The 26,470-nt window shown below is 35.6% G+C and overlaps 1 protein-coding gene across 1 annotated transcript in view; it reads left to right on the top strand.

Moving 5' to 3' along the window:
* The window catches only part of ATRNL1 (attractin like 1), a 565,377-nt gene that overhangs the window by 38,111 nt on the left and 500,796 nt on the right, over positions 1 to 26,470 (top strand). The window contains exons 2-5 of the mRNA XM_013948667.2: positions 12,518 to 12,601; positions 14,537 to 14,650; positions 16,909 to 17,037; positions 20,536 to 20,744. Coding sequence (XP_013804121.2) covers positions 12,518 to 12,601; positions 14,537 to 14,650; positions 16,909 to 17,037; positions 20,536 to 20,744 — 536 coding nt within the window. The remainder of the gene's footprint in view (positions 1 to 12,517; positions 12,602 to 14,536; positions 14,651 to 16,908; positions 17,038 to 20,535; positions 20,745 to 26,470) is intronic.

Raw genomic sequence — 26,470 nt, forward strand, 5'->3', positions numbered from 1 at the left:
TGTCGAGAGGATGGGGCCAGACTCTTTTCAGTGGTGACGAGCGACAGGACGCGAGGCAATGGGCACAAACTGAAACACAGACACTTCCATCTTAACATGAGGAAAAACTTTTTCACTGTGAGGGTGACAGAGCACTGGAACAGGTTGCCCCGAGAGGTGGTGGAGTCTCCTTCTCTGGAGATATTCAAAATGCGCCTGGATGCAATCCTGTGCAATGTGCTCTAGGTGACCCTGCTTGAGCAGGGGGGTTGGACTAGATGATCTCCAGAGGTCCCTTCCAACCTCAGTGATTCTGTGATTCTGTGAAGTGTAGTCTTAGAGATGCTAAGAGATATTTGATATGTTTTTTGTGTAGAAAGTTTTTTTGTATTTCTTATTTTTTTTGATGGAAGCCAAAGTTTAATTCTGAAATTATCCAAATGTGGAAACATAGCTAACAGCAGCTGGTGCTTAAGGTGTTATGGTAGGAGGTAGTTTCCTTCCAGAACAGTGTCCTTAACAAGCATCCTGTCTGAGAGCTGGGCATCAGTTGGTCTAAATGTCTGAAAGGCAAAAATAGCTGCTTCCTCTTGAGAGCAGGTGATCATTAGAAACTTGTTTTAAATAGAAAATGAGAAATTTAAGAGTAGGTGACACACTGGATTAGAGCATTTGGCTGTTACATCAGGAAGCTTAAGTTAAAACCCTGAACTAGGTCACAAATGAAAATGAGATTTATAGTGATGTACAGTGTAAAACTGTGAAGAGTGCATTTCCTTTTCGTCGTCTACACAAGTATGCATTGTCTATAAGCTTTATTTTGTATCCCACACTTTGGGACACTGCAGCATTCTTGATTAATTCTAGAAGTTGTATAAAAATATACATATATGGTCTCTTGAGCCATACATATGGACTTTTGTTTGTATATTTACTTCTACAGTAAATCAAATTCAAAAGTAACTTTATCCTTCATTCACATTCTTGTTAACTTTGTGATTAAATCAAAACCTGTAGACAATTTTACTTAACATAGACCCTACTTAGGATTGAAATCTATTTTTGGCAGCAGTGATGAAACAGAAAACAAAATAATGTAAATTTATTAGAAAATACACTTAACCCTGTCATTATAGCAATGGAGGAATGCTTTGTAGGAAGTAAAGCTCAGGTAAAGAGCTCTACCAATTGAAGAAACCTAAACTGTGTCATTCATTCATTTTTTTTTTTTAAACACTAGGGATACATAAGATAATGTTACTTCTGGGTTATCTTATAAAACAGCACACTCATATCTATTCAAATAAGAACTTTTCTAAATGAAATAATAAAAAATATTGCTGCAGTGGGAACAAAGAAAGTAATGGGACCGCTTCAGTATAGTAGAGTGTGTTCTTTGCCTCCGTTACTAATTTCTTTATTATCTGGGCAACTTATGGCCATGAAAGCAACTCTTGGCTGAAACAACATTGTGAAATGTTAGAGCAGTGGAGTGTCTTTCTGCTTCCTGGCAGATTTTTGTATAATTCCCATTTGCTTATATTAATAGCTATCAAGTGTATCAATAAGAACTTTGGGATTACTGTTGTTAATATTCTGCTGAATTGAGAGCAAATAGCCAGAATTTCAAATATTTCAAACCAAAATGAAGAGTACAAGGAGGGTGAATTGAGTAGATTGCCTCTTACTCAAAACAGCAATTCTTTCTATTTTTCTACAGTATTTTAATATTTTAGGACTTTGTATCTCAAATATCAATCATTGCTGTATTGCCTTTTGTAACTGCATGCTACATCTCTACTTATAGATATGTGAAATAAGTGATACATGGATATATAGTCTTCTTTTTGCATCAAATGCCAGCCTGATTTTTCTCGCAACTCTTAATTTAAAGCATAGAGGCAGGCCTGTTCATAGGCAGAATTTTGGATGACATCTGTAGACTAATCTGGGCATTTCTTATAGATGTTGTCCATCTCATATAATTTCATCCACCTACTATATTAAAAGTAGGAGATATGGGATATATCTGTTAGTCCAGATAAGAGAGCGATGAAACTACATTTCCTGATGTTTTTCCAGATCGGTGGAGGATATTGTGCTATTTGTATTATCTCTAAAGGGACTGATTTCAGAGTTGAGATGAAGAGGACCGCTGCCACCTGTTGTGGGCGGGGGGGGGGAGATTCAAACTGTTAATGGATATAGCAATTCTGTGAAAAGCATGCAGTTACTGTTGAACTCTGGAAATTGGCTCAACTCCGTTAAACTTTATAGAAACTTTCCATAAACTTGTTAAGTATAAACCCGTCTGTATAAAACTAGATAGCATAAAACCTGTTTTAGTTGTTGATAATTTCTAAATGATTGTGAATGATACCACATGTATAGTAGTAAACTGGAAGAGTTTGGAATTTTTAACTTATTTCCCCCCCCCCAAATTGCATTCAGAAAACATTTGCTGACTTCCTGTGAAACCTCCTGAAAACAGTTCAACCATATTTCGGTAAAACATGGGGACTTGAGTATCTGTGTTATACATTTAGGCTGTAATCACTACGAATCTTTCTGTTGATCCCATTGATACAGAATCAGAAACATTGAAGTCTTATACAAATTGTAGAATGCCTACTGGATATCTAATATATTGAGTAGAGGTAGAATGGCAGCGCAATGAGAGGTGTAAGTAGCAAGCACTTTTCCTAAAGATAATCCTGGTAATTTGTTAAAGAATACTTTGTGGAGTGGTGGTCTTGTTACAGTATGTGTACATCAGTATTCAGAAATGCTAGCAATCCACTGAAGGGCAATAATGCATTTAATGAGAGATTTCTGAGCTCTGAACTGTTTTCCTTAGAGCCTTTCTGTTAAGTCAGCTTCCTGCTTGTGTTTGTCAGACTCTTCTGTAAAGTTTTGCTGTAATAAACTGTTTATTATGCTGGCTGCACCCTGCTACTTGCCTTCCTCATACTGTATTAGTGTCTTGGCTGACCTGATTTTGTTAGGCTTTTCCATCTTTCTTGATTATTTTTTGGCTTTGAGCTCTCTGAAGTACCACCTCTTTTTGGAGAGATTCCATTATTCCAAAGTCTGGATTCATTTATGTAGCAATAAAAAATAAACAAATGCCTGATACCAGTAAAGAAAATGCCATGTTTCTTTGCTTAGATTCAAGGCAATATTTTTTAATAGATCTGGCTCACATTTTAAAGAATATATATGTACTTGAAGATCACTCTGAAGACAGAAGTTACCATAACTTCAAGACCAATTCTGTGCAGGTACACTTCCAATAGCTGTTATTTGCTCCAAATCACTCTGTTAAATATCATGCTGTTAAATGAAAACAGTCCACTTGTTTGTGCAATGAGAATGACTACTCTACCAGTCTTCACCTTGTCTCTTGGCCTCTGCTCATCCAAAATTCTGGAAATCAAATTTTCAAAGAAACCTGAAATAGAACATTTTGATGTATGCTCTTGCTGGAAGTAAAAATCTCTCTGCATGTAGAAAAAGTTGAAAGCTCTTTCTGTATGTGTCAGTATTTTTCCTTGGTTTGACTTAATGTTAGAACTGAGAGCAAAAGGAGATCCTAGTGTGTTTGCTTCTCTGATTCGGAGTGCTGTTGCCTGGGAACCAGTTAGTTTTAACTAGCAAAAAAATTTTGCACCGTTTGCTAAATGGTTGAATGACTTACATTGCACTATACATAATTAAATTCAACTATCATAATGATGGGTACTTTCTACCTCCATATGTTTGTGTGAATTGTTGTTAATACTTACGCTACTGCTTCATAAGATTCTGTGTATCACAATCCAAAAACTGTTGATATATTTGAGTAATAATAGAAAAATTGCTGTTACAGATAACATGAGAATTTTAAGAACTTTGATAAACACAAATGGAATTTCATCTTCCCTGTATAGTCAATTGATGTAAGTAGAATTTCTCATGGTTTAGAATGCTATGCAGTGTGACAAGGATTTACAATCTTTTAAGTGAATGATTATAGAAGAAAGACAAAAATAGATTTTCCTATTGAAAAACTAATTTTAAATGGAACTTTCCTTGCAGCAAGCTCCAGATCATGCAACCTGCATTGATCCTGTATAACACTACGTGGAAAAAAACCAGTACTGATTGAACTGGATTCAGAGTTCTCCCCTTGAGTAGGCATAATTAACCACAGAAAGATGGACTAGAGTAAGACTGTTTAGTTAAGTCCTGTGGAGGAAGTTAGCAGTCAAAGGGAATGACAAGTTGTATGCAAGTCAGCATCAGTAAAAGGTGGTAGTTCAATTCATATGCAGGAAAATTAGCTACATTAAGTACATGAAATAATTCTTCTGCTCTGGTTGCCGTGCTGGTCAGACTTCAGTTGAAGCAGTAGGGACTATTTTGAGATGTGGACGAACTGGAGAAATTCTAGAGGAGAAGAAGGAGAATGAAAAGTCTAGAAAACATGACACGAGGAATGCTGGATTAAGTTGTTTAAATCAGAGTAGAGAAGCCGGAGAGCAGATATGTGTGAAAGGTAAGCAGAAAGAGGAAGGGAATAAGCTGTTTTCTAAGTACACTCTGATTAGGTATAGAAGTAATAGGCTTAAGTTGGAGGGTGAAAAAATTAAGTTAGACATTAAGAAAAACTTTCTAACAATGTGCATAAGTCAATACTAAAATAGATTACCTAAGAAGATTGTAGGCTGGATTGTCACTGGAATTACTGAGAACAGGTTAGACAACTGTCAGGAATGATTTCAGCATGGTTGATTGTGCCTTGGGATAGGGCATGTTGTAACACGGTCATTTTAATTTTGAGAGGGGGAAAAAAGTCAAGAACCACCTAATACTATAGGTGGAAGAAAATCCTCAGGTAGTCTCATATATTAGTTCCACAATGATTTTAATTTACAACAAAATAAACCCCGGATTACCTTTAATGTTCCTATACTACTTTTATTTTCCCTATTTGGTTTGTCTTCCTAGTCTTTATATGTATGTGCCCACATTTGCTTATTTCTAGTTACTTTTAATTCCTTTTTTAAATCCTTTTAATGCCTCCAGGCACACATTGACATATCCTATTCTAGATGACCTGTAAAGGTCTATGGTCTGTGGTTTTATATAATATTACGCAGCCTAAATAAGGGAGCAGGGTTTTTTTGTTTGTTTTTTTAACAAATTTAAGTGAAAATATATTGCTTTAAATAAGATGTTTTGTAAGTGTGTACTTTGAGAGGAATATCTACTTTTTTATGGAGTATTCTTTCAGTAGTTTTCAGAATGATTACAAAAATGGGATGTAGAGTAGCTGCCATTTTCAGAAACAGTAAGCAAAGAAACAAAATGCCAGTTGAAGTTAAACTTCAGATGAATGTTTTGGAGTAATCAAAGATACTGTATCAGTGATAAATGTATTTAAAAAAACAAGAAATTGATTTGTGTCACAGCAAAAGTGTTTATGCTTCTTAAAATACCGACTATATTTTCATGGGAAAAAAGTTGATATATTTGAGTTTCCATTTTACTCTTGCATTTTTTCATTGTTTCAGAGCCTTTTTTGTTTAATGTACAAGCAGGAATTGAATATTTGAATTAAGCAATAGGGACACTTTACAAAAAGAACTGCTACTTTGCCAATAGATAAAGTTGAACCTATTTAAGAGAATAGTGGGCATGCTTTGGAGTAGCTGGCATGCTGCAAGTTCTTGTGAATGTTCTTACTGTTTCTAAATATCACACAGCGTTTTTCTTTTAATGCAAAGCAGTATGTAACACTGAAATGTAGGAGTATGATTGGCATAGACAAATGTTTTATTAATGTATTAAATATTTATTGCATGTCATTAGTTTTTGAAGAAAAACTTGAACTGCAGTATGTTCAGTATATTCTTAATACACATTGTGAAAGAATTAACTGACAGCAAGGTTCTACCGTAAGTGTATAAATATAGTAGAATCAAATGCAGGTCCTTCGGATCTTTGTCAGGTACTGATCAATGCTTTATGCATTAGTTTATCTGAAGGGCATGAAATACAAGCATTTGAGTTTTGTTTTCTCTTTATGTCATTAGTGTCACAATTTTGTCTCAGATTATTTTCAGTAATCCTTCCTTTATGGTAATACAGATGTTGCTGCTTGCTATTGTGCTACGTATATGGTGCCGGTGTTGCTGAGAACTCAGAAAGATAGAAAGAACCGCGTTTTTGGTGCTTACTTTTTTGTGCGAGATACGCAAGGCGTGTTCCTGGACCTTAGGTGTACTCATGTAGTACATCACTTTGAGTGACTCCCACAGAGCATTTAATTACACCATCATGTATTGCCTAAGAGTAAAAAAGTTAATTTTAAAGAAAATGATACAGGCAGAAAACCCATTGCAAATGACAAAGGTCATAAGATTATTTAATCTAGAGTAAGAGTATTAATAATTAGAAGTAATGTGACTTTTTTTATTTATGTTATAAAAGTGTCCATACATCTGTCAGTGGTAGACACTGATTTTTTAGATCTTAGAGGCTGTGTTCCAAGGTACTTAGTCTCATGGACAAGCAGTAGCTGCAAAAGGGGAAGGAAGGCTTCTGTATCTAATGAAAAAGCTTTGTGCATTAAATAACTTTTATGATTTTTTTTTCATCTCTTCACACACTATTTTTCTGCTCATGATTATTGGACTAGAAAGGCCTGATGTAGTAGATCTTCAAGAAAGATTTAAGGGACAGCACAGTCAGTTTAGTGTGAATACTTGACGTATATAAAAGGCAGCACGAAAGAAGCAAAAATAGAATGGTATGTATATTTGATAGAAGGGATGGCTGGCCAGGAACAGGGTTTTGATGTACACTTTGCTTAATTGTTACAGAATTTGGAAAAAAAAAATGCTGTTCAGAATAGGAAAGACACGAGTCTTTTGGGGAAATTTTTCTTCCTGAAAAGGAAATCTGCTGCTTTGTGTGTAAAAATGCATTTATTACAAAGGTACCAATTTACTTCCCTTCTTTACAGAGAATGTATCGCTAACTGCTAAAAAGATTAAACTATTTAATTGTAGAGCTAGGTGTATCATCTATAATAAAATTTCCCATATTTCTCCAATGACCTTAGTAAGAATTAGGGCTTTGTGTTTTATTATATACTTTTTAAATGAATAAATTATGTTAAAGCAATAAACTCGGGTAGAATTTATGGAATTATTTTTAAATGTCATTGTCTGCTATTGAACACGTTCCTAAAATTGACCTGGGAGTATATATTTAATTTTAGCCAATGGTATAATAATATTTATTGTGTAAAATACATCTTTATCTATGACATTCATTCAGGAATCCAGGCAAAATTAGTGAAATGTTGATGTGGGCGGTAAAGTGAAACTTCATGATTACACATGTTCAGTTGCCAGCAGATTCCTTTAATCCCTACTAAAACACCTTAGGTGATTGAATAGATTTGTTTACTAGATTATCATCAGTAAAAATGTGACATCAAATAATGCAGAATAAATAAACCACTCCAAAACTTTATTTTGTTTGACAGTGAATATTTGTAGTATTATGAGTGTGTTTTATGCTTTGTTTTTTTCTAATATGCCTGTATTATAATTCATCATTATCTGGTGAACTATAAAGGAAAATATATGAGCTTTTACATCTGCTTGATAGAATCTGTCTTTTTCCATTTGGCATTTAGCAAATGTTGACAGTATCATTAATAAATTGATTTATACTTTGTGTTAATTTATTGATGCAGTTGACTTTTTAGAAACTGTTTGCCTGTGAATTGGTAACTAAACTGTCTTCCAAAACAGTATAGCATAAATTACAGTGGAAAACTATGGAAGACTAATAATTGTTCATGCCAAGATTTTCACACAAGTGTTTTAATGACAACAGTTTGCAAGTAACGTAGTTTGTGCTCTTCTTTCTTTTAAAAGTAAGTATGTTAAAAGTCTGAGCTTCAGAAACTTTTTTTTTTGATATCAAGTCTCTACAGTGGTAAATATAAATAAGTTACCAATTTAAATTCTAACTCGATTATATTTACCCTTGTATTAAAACAGTGGTAGTATTCCATTTAAATTCCCCTTTGCTTCTCTTTCAGTTGGGCAGTGCTGACTTTAGCCTTTAGCCCTTGCTTTTCTGTTATGCTTTTGACTACTAGATTAAACAAGCTGTGGTACCACATATCTTTTGTGTACGTTATTACTAATTAGCTTGGTGAGTGGCTAATCTGTTACCGATATTTCTGATATTAACTCTGTTGTACGGCATCATGTCTTCTTTCTAGAACATGGTAGTTCAGTTTTATTGGATATGTGGAAGGGAAATGTTCCTTGGCATGTGCTTGTTATCCCTTATAGGTTTTAATATAACTCTGCCAGCTAATAAATCTTGCTGCTTATGAGAATGCTGGCCTGCAATTTAAAATAAAAATATGCAAAATATGCTGTTCTCCTGTGCATACCCTTTAGAAAGGGAAAGTCTAGGCGTGGCAAACCCTTGGCGCTTAAGCAGGCCCTGCAGATTGCTCTTGCTGTCTGCTTTCTCGTGAAGGTTTCTCAGGTATCGGTAGGAGCGAGGTGCTGTCTGTAGGCCTGGTTCTGGCTATTCCCCTGCCTGTGCTACTGTCTTAAGGGTGGTCACAGGGCCCTTCCTTTGCCAGTGACCAAACGTCTCATTCATCCAGTTAACATCTGGTTATGTGACAGTACATCTTGTGTATGTGCCCAGAGGGGGAACTTATAGCTGAACTTGTGACTAAAGAGCGTGCAGTCATGTTGGCCCGTCTGGATTTTGGTTAGTTGACAGGGTCACTGTCAGTCACAGAGCAAAACCAAGTCCATGAATGCTTGGCTTTATATCATACAGAATATTGCCCTTACGTGATTTGGTAAGAGGTTAGGTAAAACTAATGCTGTTAATCTATGTGTTATTGGTAGGATTTGGGATTTGATAACACTTGGAAAGAAAAATGATACAGGAAAGTTCTTGATGTAATGCAGGAAACTTAAAGGCATAGCAAAACAGAGGGGTATTGCTTTATTTTAAATAGAACAGTCCCTTTATCTTACCATTTTCCACAAACATCATTATAAAGCAGTGTCATGCTCTTGTAATTATTATTTTTTTTCAGGGAAGTGAAATCACATCATCAAAGGTTATCTATTCTTCCTAAAGAAACTATTTATTAAAAAATCATCAGCCTAGTGAAAAGAGAAATTGTTGGCAATTTGCTAGTGTCAAAGGGCTGGTCTAATAAAAACAGTCCTTATAAGTCACCTTCATTACATTATATAGCTAGCAGGAAGACATTGGTCATGAATGTAAATGAATGCCAGTGATATTTTGCACTTATTGCAGCAACATAACTGTTCTGTGTCTTGCCGCATAAGAAGACCTAACATTTGTGTGTAAACCATATGACAGCAGTAGAATTACTTAAGTTATTTTGACTGGAATTTTATGCAGTACAGCCCTTTTCCCATAAAATGAATGAGTTCAAGGTAGTAAAAGAGCCCACACTCAAACATAGGATCTGATCCCGTAATCAGTTTTGTTTCGGGGCCTACTAGGATTCTTCTAGGGGCTAAGCATCCATACCAGCTTGATCCCAAAATCAGTGAGGCATGCCTTAGGTCACTAAGTTATAGGTTGGTATTATGTTCATCGGTGTCCAAACAACTTAACATGTAAAACAGAAAGAAATAACTTTACAAGACCTATTTCTCCTGCATATAAGCATGAAAGTATATCTTCAGATAAAGCTGATATTTCTCAGCAAAAAGTAGTATTGTAGAATTTAAAAACTGCTTGTATTTTTGCTTTCTTCAAGCAAAAGTATTTTGCAGCCTGGCACTGATTCACACTGGAGTAACTGGCAGGAACATGGTTCGGCCTTTCCCCGTTGGCATCATTTGTTCTTTCCCAGCAAGCAGCAGGGGAAGCATGGGAGTTACCAGCCATGCCTCATATCTCGCGTTGCTTTGCTTCCGATGTGGTGCACCAGCCTTTGTAGAGCACTCATTAAGAACCATTGCTTTTCAGGAGTGGTGCACCACAGCATTCAGACCAACTCAACCTGTTAGGTTTTACTAGGGATGTTTTCATTCAGCTGTCAACTGACTGAAGTATATTTATTTTTCCCAGTCTGTCACTCATGTTACCAGCAGTTTATCTGCTTTTCTACCGTTTTATTCAGACACGTAAAACACCGTACCAGTATCCCTTTTATGCCTAGAAAATATTTCAAAGTACAGTCATTTGGACAGCTTCCCATATTACAGACCTTTAACCAATCTCATCAAAAAGGAATTGAAGTGATGGGGGGGATCTCCATTCAAAGCACCAGCAATTGGAACAGAGGAGCTTGCAGTATGCCTAACGTCTGTCCAGCAAGAACTAGCTTCCCTTTAAGGAGTTTGTTTAAAAAAAAAAAAAAATTTAAATGGACCCTTTCTCACAAATTCTTCTTTCTGGCTCTCTTGTTTTTAATTCATTTCTACATGTTCATGGTTTTATGTTTGGAACTATAGACCTCTGTTGAAAAGTATGCAATTAGTGTTTGATTTGAGTTCAAATGTCAATGATTAATTTCCAATAGACATGACAGTGATTTTTTTTAAATCAGTACACACTGGGATACAGCTTTAGAGGTAGTAAGATAGCAGATATTAAGTTCCAGTTCAGCTAGATTCCAAGAAAATTTATCGGGGATTTGGTCAGCTTGCCCAGCATTCCCACTGAGCTACTTACACCTAGTCTACTGTTTTGTAAAGAAAATTATTCTAATTATTCAGTGATACTTACTGTGAATCATACTGCAGTGAAAGAAATGAGCATTTCTGAGTGTGTATTTATATGGTTAGTCATCGCTGTCCTAACATTTTAAAGGGTAGGGTGGTCATTTTTCCCAGTAGAGGGTGGTCACCAGAGGGGTGTGCTAAGGCCTGAACTGTAGAACAGATTCATAAAGGATGTGGAAAATGGGGTGAATAGTGAAGTTAGTGTGCTGAAGATATTTAGCTATTCCAGAAAGCCATTATAGTAGTAGAGGATAGAATTTCATCTGCTGTTTTATCACTCGCTAGAGATTAATGTGAAGTAATAGACATGAAGGGAAAAGAGAGTCCTGATTTTACATATATGGTAATGGATCATGAACTATCTGTTACCACGCAGAAAAGAGTGCAGCCAGTTCTGTTAAAAATGTCAGCTTAGTAGTGATTGAAAGAGCAAATCAAATGTCGGGAAGGGAATAGAGACCAAAATGGAAATCATCGTTATGCTACTGCACAGATTCATGGTTCGCTTGCAGCTTGAATACTATGGGCTCATCTCTGTGTTGCATCTCAGAAAGGGTACAGGAGAAGTAGAAAAGATATGTTAAATAAAGGCAGCGAGGATGATCAAATTATTCCGTATAAGAAACAGCCAGGTGAGCTAGAACTTTTCAGGATGGAACATGGGCAGCAGATAAAGGGAGAGTTACGGTACAGATCATTACATTTTGAGTGGGATAGAGAATGTGAGCAGAGTACTGTCGTTCACCATCGCTTCCAGTATCAAACCTGAGGATGTCACGTGGAATTGTCAGGAGGTAGGCTCAAAGTAAAAACAAGCAGATACCTCTTCATATAACATGGGAAATTCTTTGCTGCAGGAAATTCTGGGTGCGTAAAGTTTACATGAATTTATGTAAACAAATTCCTGGAAGAAGCGTTAACACAAAATAACCCAAAATACAGAGGCTCAACCTCTGGCAGAGAATGTCCCTGAGCTGTAAGTCGTTGAAGGTGTTGTAACATTTTGGGGAGTATCCGTATGTACTTAAATTCCTCCCTGGAACTGTAGGCCACTGTCAGAGACAGGACACTGGGTTATGTGGGCGTGTTGATCTGACCTTCTATAGCTGTTTGTGTTCATTTTATTTAGTTTGTGTATTGTCCAGTCTTAATCTGATTTCCCACATCTCATCATCACTGCCCAGGAATAAAAAAAGGGAGAGACTGGCAGATTTTCTCATTTAAATTTGTAATGTATCCATTTATTTCACTACATCTAGAACAGTTTCTCCACTGTTGCTGTGGGCTACTTTCAGAAGTAAGATGTAAATCAATTGCAAAAACCAAAGCAAACCAAAACAAAAAACTCCTAAAACAAACATTTCCCCCTACCCTCCTTTACATTTGTTTGGATCCATTTCATGTAAAGGATAATATAAATTATGTGTAGTATTTGCTTGCTACCGAGATAGAAAAATTACATGTATTATATGATGGAAAAATGGATAGAGGAAAGAAAACAAATCAATGATGTAGAGTAATCAAAGTTTTTGTTTTTATAAGCAGAAACAAAACATGAGGTATGTAAAACCTGACAAGAAATATGAAAATACGCTTAACTCTCCCCCCTGCTTCCAATTTTCTTTCCATCCAGAAAGAATCTATTATCAAGTTGATGATGTGCCTATTCTGTTGTGCTTAGAGAAATGTCTCTGACTTATTACAGTACTATATATATATTTTTTCCTCTCTTACAGGTTAACAGAACCTTCTGGATATTTAACAGATGGACCAATAAATTATAAATATAAAACTAAATGTACATGGTTAATTGAAGGATAGTAAGTATTTGTTTTTGTAGCTTAAATTATCTGATAGTTTGCTGCTGTGTATTCTAGAGATCTGAAGAACTGACTTTTCTTTAGTAAATCTGTGAAAGCATCTGGTTGTAATGTAAAGAGAAATATTTTTTTGGCTTCAGTCTTATGAAGATAAAAAGAAGTTAAGGTAGGATTTTTCAAGATTACTCAGAGTTGACAAAACTCCATTCCTATTCAAATTGCTGGTGAAAGTCAGACCGATACTGGAATTTGGCCAACGCTCCAAGCTCTCAAAATCCTATGATTAATTTATGTTGCCTGTTTGGCTACACTTACATATGTCCCAAATGTGGTTACAGAATCCTATTATTTAACTTGTTACCATCCTCTTCAGTGATAAATCAGGAGTGGCTTCAAGTACAGAATATATCTGGTCTAATGACAATTAGTTGGATACGTGAGGTTTCTATGTTTAAAAATTCAAGTATTCTAGTTTCACTTAGTAAAACTTCACTTTTAAAAAGGCCTTTTGTCTCTCTTGGGAAGGTCCTATATGAAAAGGACTGAGCAGATCCACTAAAAGCTATTGCCAGTTCAGGATCCCATCAGAGTTATATTTTTAATAAAAACACAAGTATAAAGTACAACAAGATGACATTCAAAATGAGGAAAGCTCAGAACTGCAGGGTGAAGCAGATGAATGAAAGGCTTGAATGCAAACCTGCCCCTGACCACTGCCTGCCTTCGGCGTGGGTACTGTTTCTGTCAGTTTTTCAAGTCCAGCCTTCTGTTGCAGGCAGACATCTCCTATTAGACAGCTCGGGAGCGGGTCATGCTGCAGGCTCCCGGCTTGCCCCCTCTCTCTTCCTCTCCCCTGTTTTGGAGATGGTTCTGCCAGGTTGTACATGCCCAACTAGTTTTAAGAAAGGAAGTCTCCTTTTTCTTCCTTCTTCCCGGAAGACTCAGCTGTGGTCCAGCGCTCAGCAGCAGTGACAAGGTAGATAGCTCTTTTCCACTGCTCATGCGCTGAAGCACTTCAAGAGGATACACCCTGGAGCATGATAAACTGGAAACAAGCAAACTAAATGCTCCTGCCATCTGACACACCATTACAATACGCATCTCTAAGCAGAGCAGGAGACAGTAGAGGCAAGTTATAGTCCTTTGTTGGAATGAGTGGTAGCAGTCCTTTCATTTAACAACACCGATTTACTGGTTTCTTACTGAGGTCTGTTTATTGTAAATTAGGTTGCTAAATTAGTCCTGAATAGGATTAATCTTGTCTAAGTTTTGCCAGCAAATCATGTGTTCATCCATGCTGCAGAACTGTGCCATGAAACAATAACAAGCATGCAAAGACACATTTTGAAATGTATTCAGAAATATTTTCATACTTACTTAAATAGTAGTTTCAGGCTTTGAAGTTGGGGAAAAAATAGGAAAAAAAAAACCCTCTTGCTTTTCATCATTAATAGTGCTTGCTATTTAAAATTTTTAAGGTTTTTAATTCTTATTTTCTTGTTCTCCATCCCTAGCACAATGCTAGAATAAGGATCTGTAGGTGATTGTTTTCTTTTGAAAGCTCCTTTAAACCTGACAGTTCTGACATATGAAAGTAAAAGTAATATAAATGTATTAAAATTGAATATTTTAATGACTCTAAATTTGTGGTTTTGAACACTGATAAAACCTTGTGAAATTAATAAGTTCCTTGTTAACACTAGGGATTGTTAGCCTTGGACTGTAAATGTTATTTTTAAAGTATTTTGAAATAAAATGAAATATTTGCTTGTCCTAAGTCTTGTTACTTAACTCTGTGGTGTTTTACTAGTGCTTAAAGTGCTCTAATAAAGTTATGGTAGCATGATGTATTTTGTTGTAAGTTCTGTACATTATGAGCCCATAATTCTGCTAAGTAATGTTTTACATCAGTATTCTCTTATTTCTTTTTTTCAGTCCTAATGCAATACTAAGATTAAGATTTAATCATTTTGCTACAGAATGTAGTTGGGACCATATGTATGTATATGATGGAGATTCAATATATGCACCTTTAATAGCTGTATTCAGGTGAGTACATTTATTTGTTAGCCCTTTATTATCAGTAGTCATGTAGACATATTTTTGGTTTGAAGGGAAAGAATGACATTAGAGATTTTAATTTGTTAGTTTGCTTTCTTTTATTAATATCAAGGGGATATGCATGCAAGTTTGTTAGAATAAGTTGCTGAATTTTAGGATAGCATAACACTACTGTTTTTCATTAGGTGATCACTGCATTAAATCCCCTATGTGGCTTGTACTTAATGCTGACATTGCATGGAGAATTAAGGCTCATAGATATGAAATCTGAAATTTATTTCCCAGTAGGTTTTCAATATTGACTGTTAAGTTTTAATGTCAGTCAAATGGAGCATTGGTCAATAAAATCAGTAACTTATCCTATTTAAGGGAAAATCACAATTTGCAACTCATGCAATAAAGATACTGCACTGTGTGTAAGTTATAAAGAACAGCTACTAAATGACTTTAAATTTATTGGTGAAGCAACTTGTTAAGGGCATCTGAGATGCAGGTTATCTTAAACATTAGTTTTGTAACATATGTCCTTAAACTGCTGGACTGGGTGGTGGTGTGACTAATCTTGGTGGGTCATACTCAGCTCTATCATATTAAAAGTCCTAGAGGAGAGCTCAAATTTGCTATGTACTGAAATCATGGAAGGTCTTTGCTTTTAATATTATCATTAGGTTATGAGAATTGTCACACAACTAGATCCTTTATTCAAGTTAATATTTGTTATATAGGATCATAATATTACTTTATGCCAAGGTTTAGAAATAAACATGAAATCGGCAACATTAGGGAACAAGCATAACAACTAGTACTGAATCATGACTAATTATTTGGCTTTCAAATGACAGCAAACAGTTGAGGCAAACTATCAGGTCCATGCTCTAAAACTTTGCATTTCTTATGTGTGAGAGGCAAAAGGCAGGGCATATGAATTTTAACTTTTTTTTTCCCCCTCCATTTTTGGATTTTATTGAATTCAATTGGTTTATTCCTACTCTTCCATTAAAATTTTGTGAAACATTCTAGAAGGAATACTCTATGCAATCAGGCTGTAGCTTATTAGATTGTATGGAAAATAACCAAATATATTTAATGTTCTGTGCTTAGACACTTGGAATGGAGGCACAGGGTCTTAATCCTTTGAAATCTGAAAGTTTTTAGCTTTGCACTCAGTAGGTATCCGAAGATAAATTAAGAAATGTAACAAAAAGTGTGTGTGTGTACACACGTGTATGTATACATTTGAGTGTGCACCCACGTGTGTGTGTATACATACAAGCACTATCATTCAGGAGCCTGACTGCTAGTATAAATAGAAGAAAAGATGAGGTTCCTAAAAGTCTCCTTCTCTTCCTCTGCTCATTACTTGAAGTGCCTTTTTTCAGTTTATTGATTAATTTTTTTATACTTTTTTCCCACTGTATTTTCTTTCTCTCGTGAAAATATTTGATATTTTGCTTTTTTCTCTTAATTTTTAACATTGGGTTGTTCCCAGTGTTTTTCCTATTTTTGCAGGAATCTTTTTCTTCCCATTTGTGATTAAAAATTATTAGGTGATAATTTTGTATTCCTTATTAAATTTCTAAAAATTTCCTTGGGATTTCTGTAGCTTTTAATTTATATTTGCAATGTAGCACTGTTTTATGCAGCTGATCCTTTTTCTCTGCTTCAATACAGTAATGTATTGATTCCCCCCCCCCCCATTTCAGTGTTTATTTAATGGAAAACACCTTTCTGAATTTTTTAAAAGTATTTTATTTTCCATTGGAAGTTACTGTTTTCATGGAAATGATTTAAATATACTTTCAGTGTTTAAAATTGTTTTAATAAGGTAAAGAGAAATTTTTTAATGGTACAAATATCATGTGGAAATAGAATTAATTTTGAAAAACTGTGTGAGTTAAGCACTTAATTATTTAAGCCTGAAGGATTCCTCCCCCCCCCCCCGAATTAAGATAATTCATTTGAAAAAATACATTGACAGCACATGTGCCTTCAGTGTACCCTAATGTGAAATTTTGTATTACTGGTTGATTTCTGTCCTGTTTCCCTTCCCCTTCCCCCCCTCCGAAGCCCTACCTTACCTAGCAGAGGTGTGGGCAAGTTTTGTACACACTGTATGCTTTTTTTAAAATGTTCTTAGTGAGATTTCTGAATTATGTTGTCTGTATAATTAACAATCTGAATGCCTAACTCTTAATTTTCTTTTTTCCAGAGTGATTAAAAAACATTATTCTCATTTTCTTTTCCAGTGGTCTAATAGTCCCTGAAGTGCGTGGAAATGAAACTGTTCCTGAAGTAGTTACTACATCTGGCTATGCATTGCTACACTTTTTTAGTGATGCTGCTTATAACTTAACAGGATTTAACATTTTTTACTCGTAAGTATTTTTAAAAATTTATTACTTTGTTAGTTCGCCTATCATTCCCTTTAGGAGGATGGCAAACCTGAGTGAAGTATTTATCTTCTGATTGTATTAATAGTGTCAAGGAGTTATGCCTTGTGCTAAGTTTTTAAAACCAGGGGGTCAGAGTTTGTGATGAATTATTGTTAACATAGTGGTTTAAGAAAAGAAAAAGTACATTTTTCCCTGAGTCAATCCACGTGAATGTCCTAAGAGCATAATTGTTCCCTGCCACATGGGACTAGAAAGTTTTCCCCTTCCAGTATTTATCTAATGCACATACTTGTAGCGTGGAATCTGCTGTCATCTCAGTTCCCTTCTCTTGAACTAGAGTGGTCTATTGCTTGATTTTTCTTGCTGAATGTACCTTTATGGATTTCACCAAAGTCCTCCTTTTATTCTTGTGGCAGCAACAAGGGTTGCATGCCATCTTCTTTTCTGTATTTCAGGTACTTTCCTCTCTATTGTCCACCTCAGTCTGCATTCATAGTTTCTGCATTCATAGTTTCTATCTGGGCTGTTCTTTTAGTTTCTTTGACGACAAATTTTAATCTAGTGTAACTATGCTCACTTTCCTCCACTCTGTTTTCATGTCAGCAGCCCTAGAGATCTATCCAACAGACTTGTGTCTCTTCCTTCTTTTATGTACCATCTGTTGATTCCAACTTCTGTCTCGTTTAGGAAGTGATTTGGCACATCATGTAGTGTCTCATCGCAGTAGGTGCTTTGGTTCAAGAGAGAATTGCTTGGCCCTGTTGCTTTCTTCATGTGACAATTTTTCCATGATTGTGGATATTCTTATTCCATTTTTGAATTCCTTTAGGTTCCGAAATACTAATTTTTGGGATGTGGTAGTCAGCACTACACTTCATATGTGGCAGCACATAAAATATTTTGTCATATTCTTTATTCATTAAAATTCCTATTTGCTTTTCTGGTCATAGCTTTACTCTTAACATAGGTATTTGTTAAGTTTTCTATTTCAAAATTCCTTCTGTTGTTTGCAGCAGTTTTCCATCCTTTTACCAGATGATAAATAGCTATTCAGAGTTTGGGAATTCTCTCTAAATATGTGGTGTGTTGCAAGTGGCAGTCTGAAAGACTGGGTATTTTTATCTTCTTTCAACATGTATAATGCATCTCCATCACCAAGAATACTCTATTATTTCTTTTCAATTGACATCAGTAAAATACAATCAGCTGACAAACTTACCTCTACTGTAGTCAGAGACATTCTTCAGTTATTCCTGAAGCTTTTATTGCACTTTTTTGTTTGTCTTGGGAGCAAATATGACATAGTGTTAGGGAATGAGTGTGTGTGTTCTACATTCTTTTATTACTTGGTAATGTGATGCATGCTCTGTGTAATTATATTATTATTTTGGAAGATTTAAAATAACTGGAAAAACCTGCCAGTTTTTAAATCCCTTACATGTGCAGGGGCATATAACTTATGAAATCATACTTTCTCCATTTTTCTGTTTCTAATGTTGTAGTAAATACTTTTAAAATGGTTTTTAATGAGCCAACAGTAACTTTTTATGCTAAAAGAAATATATATGCTTGCTTGTTATGGCTGCATTAAGTTTCGTCTGTCATTCTAATCGATTGTACTCTGCTTCTGTTACCTCCTTTTTTCCTTTGTTTGAAAGCAGTTATCAAACTTTTTTTTTTTTACTTCATCTTTCTCTTCATCTTGGTGGACCACTCATGATGCCTTTATTTTGGGGAAGGCAGAAGTGTGGCATCTGTGACTAAATGCCATGCTAGCTGCAGAGACCAGTAGTTATTCCAGGCATCTCTGAGGAAATCTTCCAACTTCACTGAATCCATTTATCTCATTCTGTCTGAATTGTTAAAAAAAACTATTGAGGTATGTTGGAAAGGGAGAATGCCCACTCTTAAGATGGGATCTCTATTCCTGGAAAGACATGAGTATTTCCTTACAGAACACACTCTCTGAGATATCCCAGTCTATGATGGTCAGCTGTGGTAAACAGTTGTTAATGCCAACAATGGTTTTAATGCCATGTATATACTAGGCAACCCCCCTTGCTCCTCAGGACATTTCCACTTCAGGAGAGACATTCTCTTCTTTCGTTAGTGTAACAGAAACAGTTCTCTGAGATGAGTCTTTAGAAAATGAAAACGTCTCCAAACTATCCTACCACAACCACACTGGGCCAAAAGCCAGTCTTAAACCATTCCCACCTTGCTTTTTCAGCTCTTTCTTCCTTCCGTAAGAGCAAGGAAGGTTTACAGTGGTGCCAGGTGCTCACATCTACAGGCGATGGTTCGTGTTATCATTGTCAGGGGATTTTAGTAACAGTTTATTCCGAGTTTCAAACAAATCCTTACCTGTGAATTGCCAGAAAAGACTTCAAATCCTTTTTGGATTTCATCAAGCATTTACTTCCTGAGATCCACATTCTGTTTGTGGAATCTCTTGAGCTCACAGTCCTCCTGTACTTCTGGAGCCAGGCTGCATAATTTTGCAGAGTCCAGTTTCCTGTGATATCGGAGTTCTGTAGGCTGCACCAAAGAAATGCTAAATCCCATAGCAGTCACAGACTTTTTCTCCCAGCCTAATCTTTCCTCTTTTAGCATTTCTGACTCTGTAGTAAAGGAGGCAAGGTTAAGGCGGCTCTATTATTAAGGGCTCTAAGGAGGAAGTGCCATCTTTAGGCAGTTAGAGGATATTTGCTATCTTGTGTACTTTCTCACTCTGTGTTTATTCTCCCTGAATGTTAGACAGCTTGTCTTGTTTTATACAATGGGCCAAAGCCACTCAGGAAAACCACTTAACCTCTGTATGTCTCTGATGGAGAATTAAGAGACTGGGAATCTTAACTCAGAGGTTTGCTCACTGTGTGACCAGTTGTGAACTGCCTGCAGCAGTGGGGGTGAACTGTGCTAGAATTCAAGCAACACTCACCTCCTGTGTGAAGAGCTTTGTTCTTAGGAGTTGCCACTTGGATCCCCATTCACTCTTCAAAGCTACTTTGGAAGCCCATTAATGATCTACTTTTGGAAAAGTACCTTTTATTCACTTGGCATTCCAAGATCTTCCTCTGTGTAAGTGGTATTCATGAGAGCTACTGCTTAAAGTCACTTCCAGTGTGAATGTACATAGAGATAAGCATTTGAAGGAACTGACTAGAGATTACTTAAACTAGAACTCTCAGAAAATTAGATTGAGATCTTGCCTGTCGCTCTGCTTACTCTCAATACTTCTTGTAAAGCAGATATTTGTGATGCTGACTGTAGCGCAGACTTTGTATGTAAGCCTGGTTGAGCTCCTTTTCAGCTCAGTTGTCTGTACAATGATGATTGAACATTCATTTTAACAGTATTTTAGAATTTTTTCAGAAAAAGGTGCTTTATCCAACAAATACTGTTGGAATAATGTCAGATAAAACCACTCGCATCAACTCTTGGTTTGTCATTTGCCTTATTTTATATATATTTTTGCAGAATTAATTCTTGTCCTAATAACTGCTCGGAACATGGGAAGTGTACAACCAGTGTGTCTGTTCCAAGCCGGGTATACTGTGAGTGTGACAAATATTGGAAGGGAGAAGCCTGTGATATTCCGTATTGTAAAGCCAACTGTGGTAGTCCAGATCATGGATACTGTGATTTGACAGGCGAGAAGCTGTGTGTTTGCAATGATAGCTGGCAAGGTAAGGTTTTGTTATTTGGAATCAAGGTCATCCTTTTTAAAAAGAGACACCTTTTAATGTATCTTACCCAGTATGCAAATTAATGTCTTTTAAAAGTAAACAAAAAAGAAAAAAATACTTTCTGAAGCAAATTTTTATGTGGACCTAGACATGCTTACTTTAATGAAATAAAGGGCTAACAGCTTTGCGTTCTATTTGAAGATGCTGCAGAAGTATCAGCTGTAATTGTTTTTGTGGAGGACATTCTTTTTGTATCATTAATTTGATGTGTAATGGCAATAATTACTCAAAAATTAAGAGCATACTGAGCACTTCTAAAGACTGAGCTCTTCCATCACCTAATTTCTATTCTATTAATTTTTCAATTTCTAGGTAATTTGATCCCTCCCCTCCCCCCTTCTTAATGTTAGATCAGCACTTATAAAATAAGTGCTTCGTGAAGTGAATACTCACTGTCTGGCTTTGCATTATTTTGTTGTCTATTATTTAGCCTCTTAATGAAAGAGGAAGGTAAGCTATCTCCTATTATGATGATACAGGAGTGTGTATGTGAACAATACTGTGGAATAATGAAAGTACTGTGCTGTTAGAATGTGTGCTATAGTTAGTTATATTCCCAGTAACTTTTTTATACCCATACCATACATAACTGTTCCTTATTAAAAGTCTATTATTAAGCTCCTAAATGTTTACTCCACTTATTAAAATTGTAGTAGATGCTTATGAATTTTTTTAGCATTTACCATTCTTATTAAAAGTCCCAATTGGATTAGCTTACTCCTCATTGAAATTGCTATTTCTCTCCCCCCAAAAAATACTAAAATGTCTCTGGATTACTTAGCTGATAGGCACTCTTCCCATTCCTTTCTCCCCCTTCTTTTGTTTTTATTCCTATTTATTTTTAAGTGTGAAAGGAAATTAATTCTTTACTCCTATTAGCTGTCAGACCTGTTATACCAAAGACACAATGAGGATTAATACATTTCTTTTGTTAATAATTAATAAAGTTGTTCCTTAAATGACAGTCAGTCCACCCATAGAAATCCACCGGAGGAAATGGATTAGTAATAGGGTCACTGGAAGGAAACAGTGCAGCGGCAGACATCCTACTGAATCCTTAAAAACATCTCATGACTGTAGTGCATTTTAAAACAACAACAACAACAAAAAAAACCGTGATAGGTCAGTTTCTAGAATGAAGTTGTGAATTGAGTTTGCAGCAAGAATACCACCTATTTACTTGTGCGTTGATTGTATGCCATTTCAGATTACTGCAAGTGAAACTAGAAAAAATCTCAAGTCTGTGGAATGATTTTTAAGATTGACCTTCGTTACAGTCTTGAGTGGAACTTTTATGCAGGACCCCCCCCCCCAACTTTCATTGTTAGTACCTTCTTTTAATCTAGCATTTCTGTACATACTAGCTTCCTATTCTTTCCTATAATAAGTGGGATTTCAGAGAATATGCTCAATTGTTTCCTTATTTTTTCCCCAAATCTACATAACCTTCAGTTAATTTATTCATTATTCTATGCCAGATGAGCTAGTTTGGATACATAGTTGATTTACCGAAAAACAAACCAAAAACAAAAACCCAGCCCACAAAAAAAAAACCCAAACCCATAAAGCTTTCAAACTTTCCAGGAGTCCTGTGGGAGGCTACTTGCTACAGCGTTTTATTGTTATTTTACATCTAAATGCTCTTTCTTCACACCTCCTAAACTATTGTCCTGAATTCTGTCTTTTTCAAAGAGTTTTATGTTTCTTTTTGTTGCACATTTTGTTTTTTTAAGTATATTTAATCTGTGTGGAAGAAGTTCTGTTACTGGACTATATTGATTAAAATGTTAAAATAACATGGTTCAGAACATATAAAAAAGGGCATTTCATATTGTAATTTTTTTATATTTTTACAATGGCGACATCTTGTGGATACCAGAGAAGGAAGAACTCAGTTAAAGAAACTCTCACACCAGAACAAGTACTCTGAGAAGGGTTTTGAGTGTTAGAGCAGTATTAGTATCTAGATTATTATATATAGTACATTTTATGGAACAAGGAAATCGTAGTTGTAAAAACTCAGTTAAGTGTTTAGGCTTAGAAATCAAATAATTTATGGTCATATCTTTATTCTTAGCACAAAATACATATTCATTTTATTATAGTAAAGATGATTGGTATCAGAAATACCACTGTGCAGAAAATTTATTGTTTCCTTGAAATCTGGTTAATATAAAATATTCAGGCAACATAAAGGAGGTTAGTGTTTTTTCTGAAGAATACTTCCTTTTAAGAGTACTACACTTCCTTTTAAGAGTACTACTTATATTACACTGGCTATACTACTTATATTACTCTGGCTAATCCATGCTGATGTTCTAAACCAGAATGGGTTGATGCCTACTACTGCACACTGTGGATGTAATTTTGGAGGAAAAAAAGATGGCTTAAAATTACCTATTTGCTGTCTTTTTCTTTGCCAGATAAAGACAAGAAAGAAATGGGGATTTGACTGAGAGACAAAAGCAGTGGCTCTTGCAGTATTTGACCCGTTTTCAGTTTAAAAGATAACTTATGGAAAGATGTGACCATATGGTGAATCTGTGTATATAACCAGCCAGTATCAATTCTGCTTGATACGGGGAACACCGTGTCTCAGATTGACTCAGTCTCAGACTGCAGATGAGCAAAGGAGATTTCAAAACAGTTAATACAGATTTCTATATCATTTTGAAAAACTGGGTATATACACTGAAGGATTGTTGACATAGTTCCATATTTTAAAAGGGTTAAGTGGACTATCTTTGCAAAAGCTGAAAATATTACTAACTACTATCAATGTGTTGTATGCTTTTTTTTGTTTTGTTTTGTTTTTAAATAAGATTACAGATCTTGCTGATGGAGACATTCTTTGGTTCCTTCAAGGAGCTTGACTTTATACCACATAAAGGGAATAACTAGCCTGTCACACATTAAATGTGTTAAAAACTGTTTCACTGAAAGAACTCAATATATAGCTACCTGTAAAATACACAGTAGCCCATTTGTTAGTTCCAGTGACCAGCTTTTGTCTGCTGTTAACCATTATTTTTATAAAAAGTCTTGATTATTACATATAACCTTTAATGATAAAATTTTCAGGTGACAGTAAGATTTACTGTGCAGTAAATAAAAAGAGTTTCATTTTAGAGAGGTATAAATCACCCATATCAATAATCATAATTAAAGTCATATTAGTATTGCTCAATGTAAGGTAATACATCTAGGAAGAAAGACTGCAGGCTAAACTGCAGAATGACAGTCTGGCTTAGAAAGTAGAGAATGTTGAAAGACTTGCATACCTTCTACTGGAGGAACTGACTTCAGCCTGAGTTTCTATTGCAGCTCTGAACCTGGAGTTCACCTGGATATGTGAAAAGAGGAATATTGAGTAGAGAGCAAATGACCTTTCTCTGTGGCAGACGTTTGTGAGATAACATTGGAGTATAGTGCCCAGTTTTGGGGATCAGCACTTTAAGAAAGAGTCTAAATAACAGAGTTCAAATCAGGCCCCGAAAAACCCATTTATGCACTAGGAAACAATCTTGCAATGGGAAAATTAAAGCGTAGTTGTGGCTCTAAGGCTTTATTTTTAATGGGAATATCCATTGAGAGCTACTGTATGCTCACAGCGTATTTCATGTTCCAGTGAGATGTGGGAATGGTCTTGGTGCTGGAATCATTTGCACTAGGTGCAGAAAGGAAAAAAGTCAAAGATTTTACTGAAGTTGCCTGTCAAAGAGAAACTTTATTGGTACTTTGATCATTGTATATCAGTCTTTAGTGAGGCTCAGAAGTGTGCTTTGAAGCAATTTGATCATCCACACCTATGTTTTGGCTCACATCATGAAAAGGACTCAGAGCACATCAACTGTATTCCTTTTAGATGAAACTGCACCAGAAGATGAGCTCAAGAGCACAGCAGCCATAAATGGACATTCAGTCCTGGGATCAGATCTAATCCAAAATCAAAACAGCAAAAATTCTGAAAGGTGTATAGTCAGATGCTTCTCCCTACAGGTCTGCTCCTAGCAGATAGAGATGTGGCAAAAGACCAGAATCTGAATTACACAAATTTAACTTCGAAGCAAGTTTGTTAGCAGTTTGGGCGGCTTGAATTTTATGGCAGCTCAACAGTGAAAAATGAGTAAGTTTCTGTATGGAGAAAAGTAAACAATGAAAATATAAAAAGGGTGCTTTGACTACTGCACTGTAAAAATGCAAATATTTTGCTTAATCACTATTCTGACACTTACTCCAACAGCATCTTGTGTATGGCCAGAACAACTATATATTAATGGGTGCCTATATTCAATTTAGATTACCTTGAATGGCCTTATGAGAGTCAAGTTCATTCATGCTGTTTAAGTGGAAGGCTTTGAGGTCATACTTCCTTGTTTGGCCTGCCTCATTCTTAAAAATTGAGGTTTAATGAATCTGCATTTGTGTTTGTGTGGAGGTGATTTATTGGAAGTGACTGAGAAGGATTGAGATGTGAGCTCAGGCCATGGCAGTTGAAATACAATATTGAAGAGAGCTTCTGACAAATGCCCAAAGGTCAAGTTTTTGGCCTGCTGTGCCTGGATGTTCTTGAACAGAAAGCACATAAATAAGTATTTTCAGAGAAGCAGATACATGAAGTAACATTCACTTTGGACAAACCTGGTTTTGGAAGGAAAAAAAAATTAGAAGTAAGTGTCTTATCACTTTTGCCCTGTGATAATCCCCTCTTTCTCTAGTGTTTATTTGACAGGTATCAATTCAGTCAGAAGAAACTGCAGTTTTACAGTCTGTGAGATATCCTGTCAAATACATGTAAATATGCATACATTAAAACTATATGCACACATATAGATGCTCATCCAAGGAAAACTTTCCTCCCACAATTTTAAGTTAAAATCCAGTTTCTGCACTCAGCGTTTATACATTTCATTGTGAATATCTCATAGAAATAAAGGGATTTTTCTGGCGATCAGTATATTTGAATATTAACTATATAGACCTCTAAGGAAATTTTGACTATACAGAATTGATAGTAAAGAATAGGTCTAAAATATGAATATTATTTCATATATACTGGAAACATGTTTTTCAGTCATTTGTTTAGATTGAATTTAATCATTTCTCAAGCATCCCTGGAGGATTTTGTGCAAGTTGTAAGCAAAATATAGCTAATGTAATTAGAAATCTATTGTCTGAAAATCTGCATAAGAAAATTAAATATCATTATTGCAAAAGAATGAACTTTGCAGTTAAATAAAGAGCCAACTTTGGTTTTAAATACTTTTGCTGTGTCATTTGAAGATTAGTGAAAGCAGGTTTAGCAATATGTTTTGAGTTCATTACAATAAATGGTTGGCTGCCTTAAAGCGGTAAATAATGCTGTGCATATGCAATTAGGCTGAGATTTAGGAAGGAAGCCTCCTGCTGTTTGTGAGTTTTAAAGAATGTATATAAAATGCACGCATATAAATGTGGCAAGGCAGAACATGCAAGCACTTGATTCAACTCAGGAGCAAATGCAACACTAGTTTGAATAGACGAAGGGGATAAGTAGTGCTAATCTCCCTGATAAGGAAGGTTACTAAATTTAGCTAATTATCTGTATTACCTGTATTTAAGAAATGGAGGAAAAGTGATTCAGGTAGGTAAAAAAAATGATTCAGGCAACTCGAAACTTATTAGCT

The sequence above is a fragment of the Apteryx mantelli genome, chromosome 7 (genome assembly GCF_036417845.1).
Source record: "Apteryx mantelli isolate bAptMan1 chromosome 7, bAptMan1.hap1, whole genome shotgun sequence".
In the NCBI taxonomy this organism is placed as follows: domain Eukaryota; kingdom Metazoa; phylum Chordata; class Aves; order Apterygiformes; family Apterygidae; genus Apteryx; species Apteryx mantelli.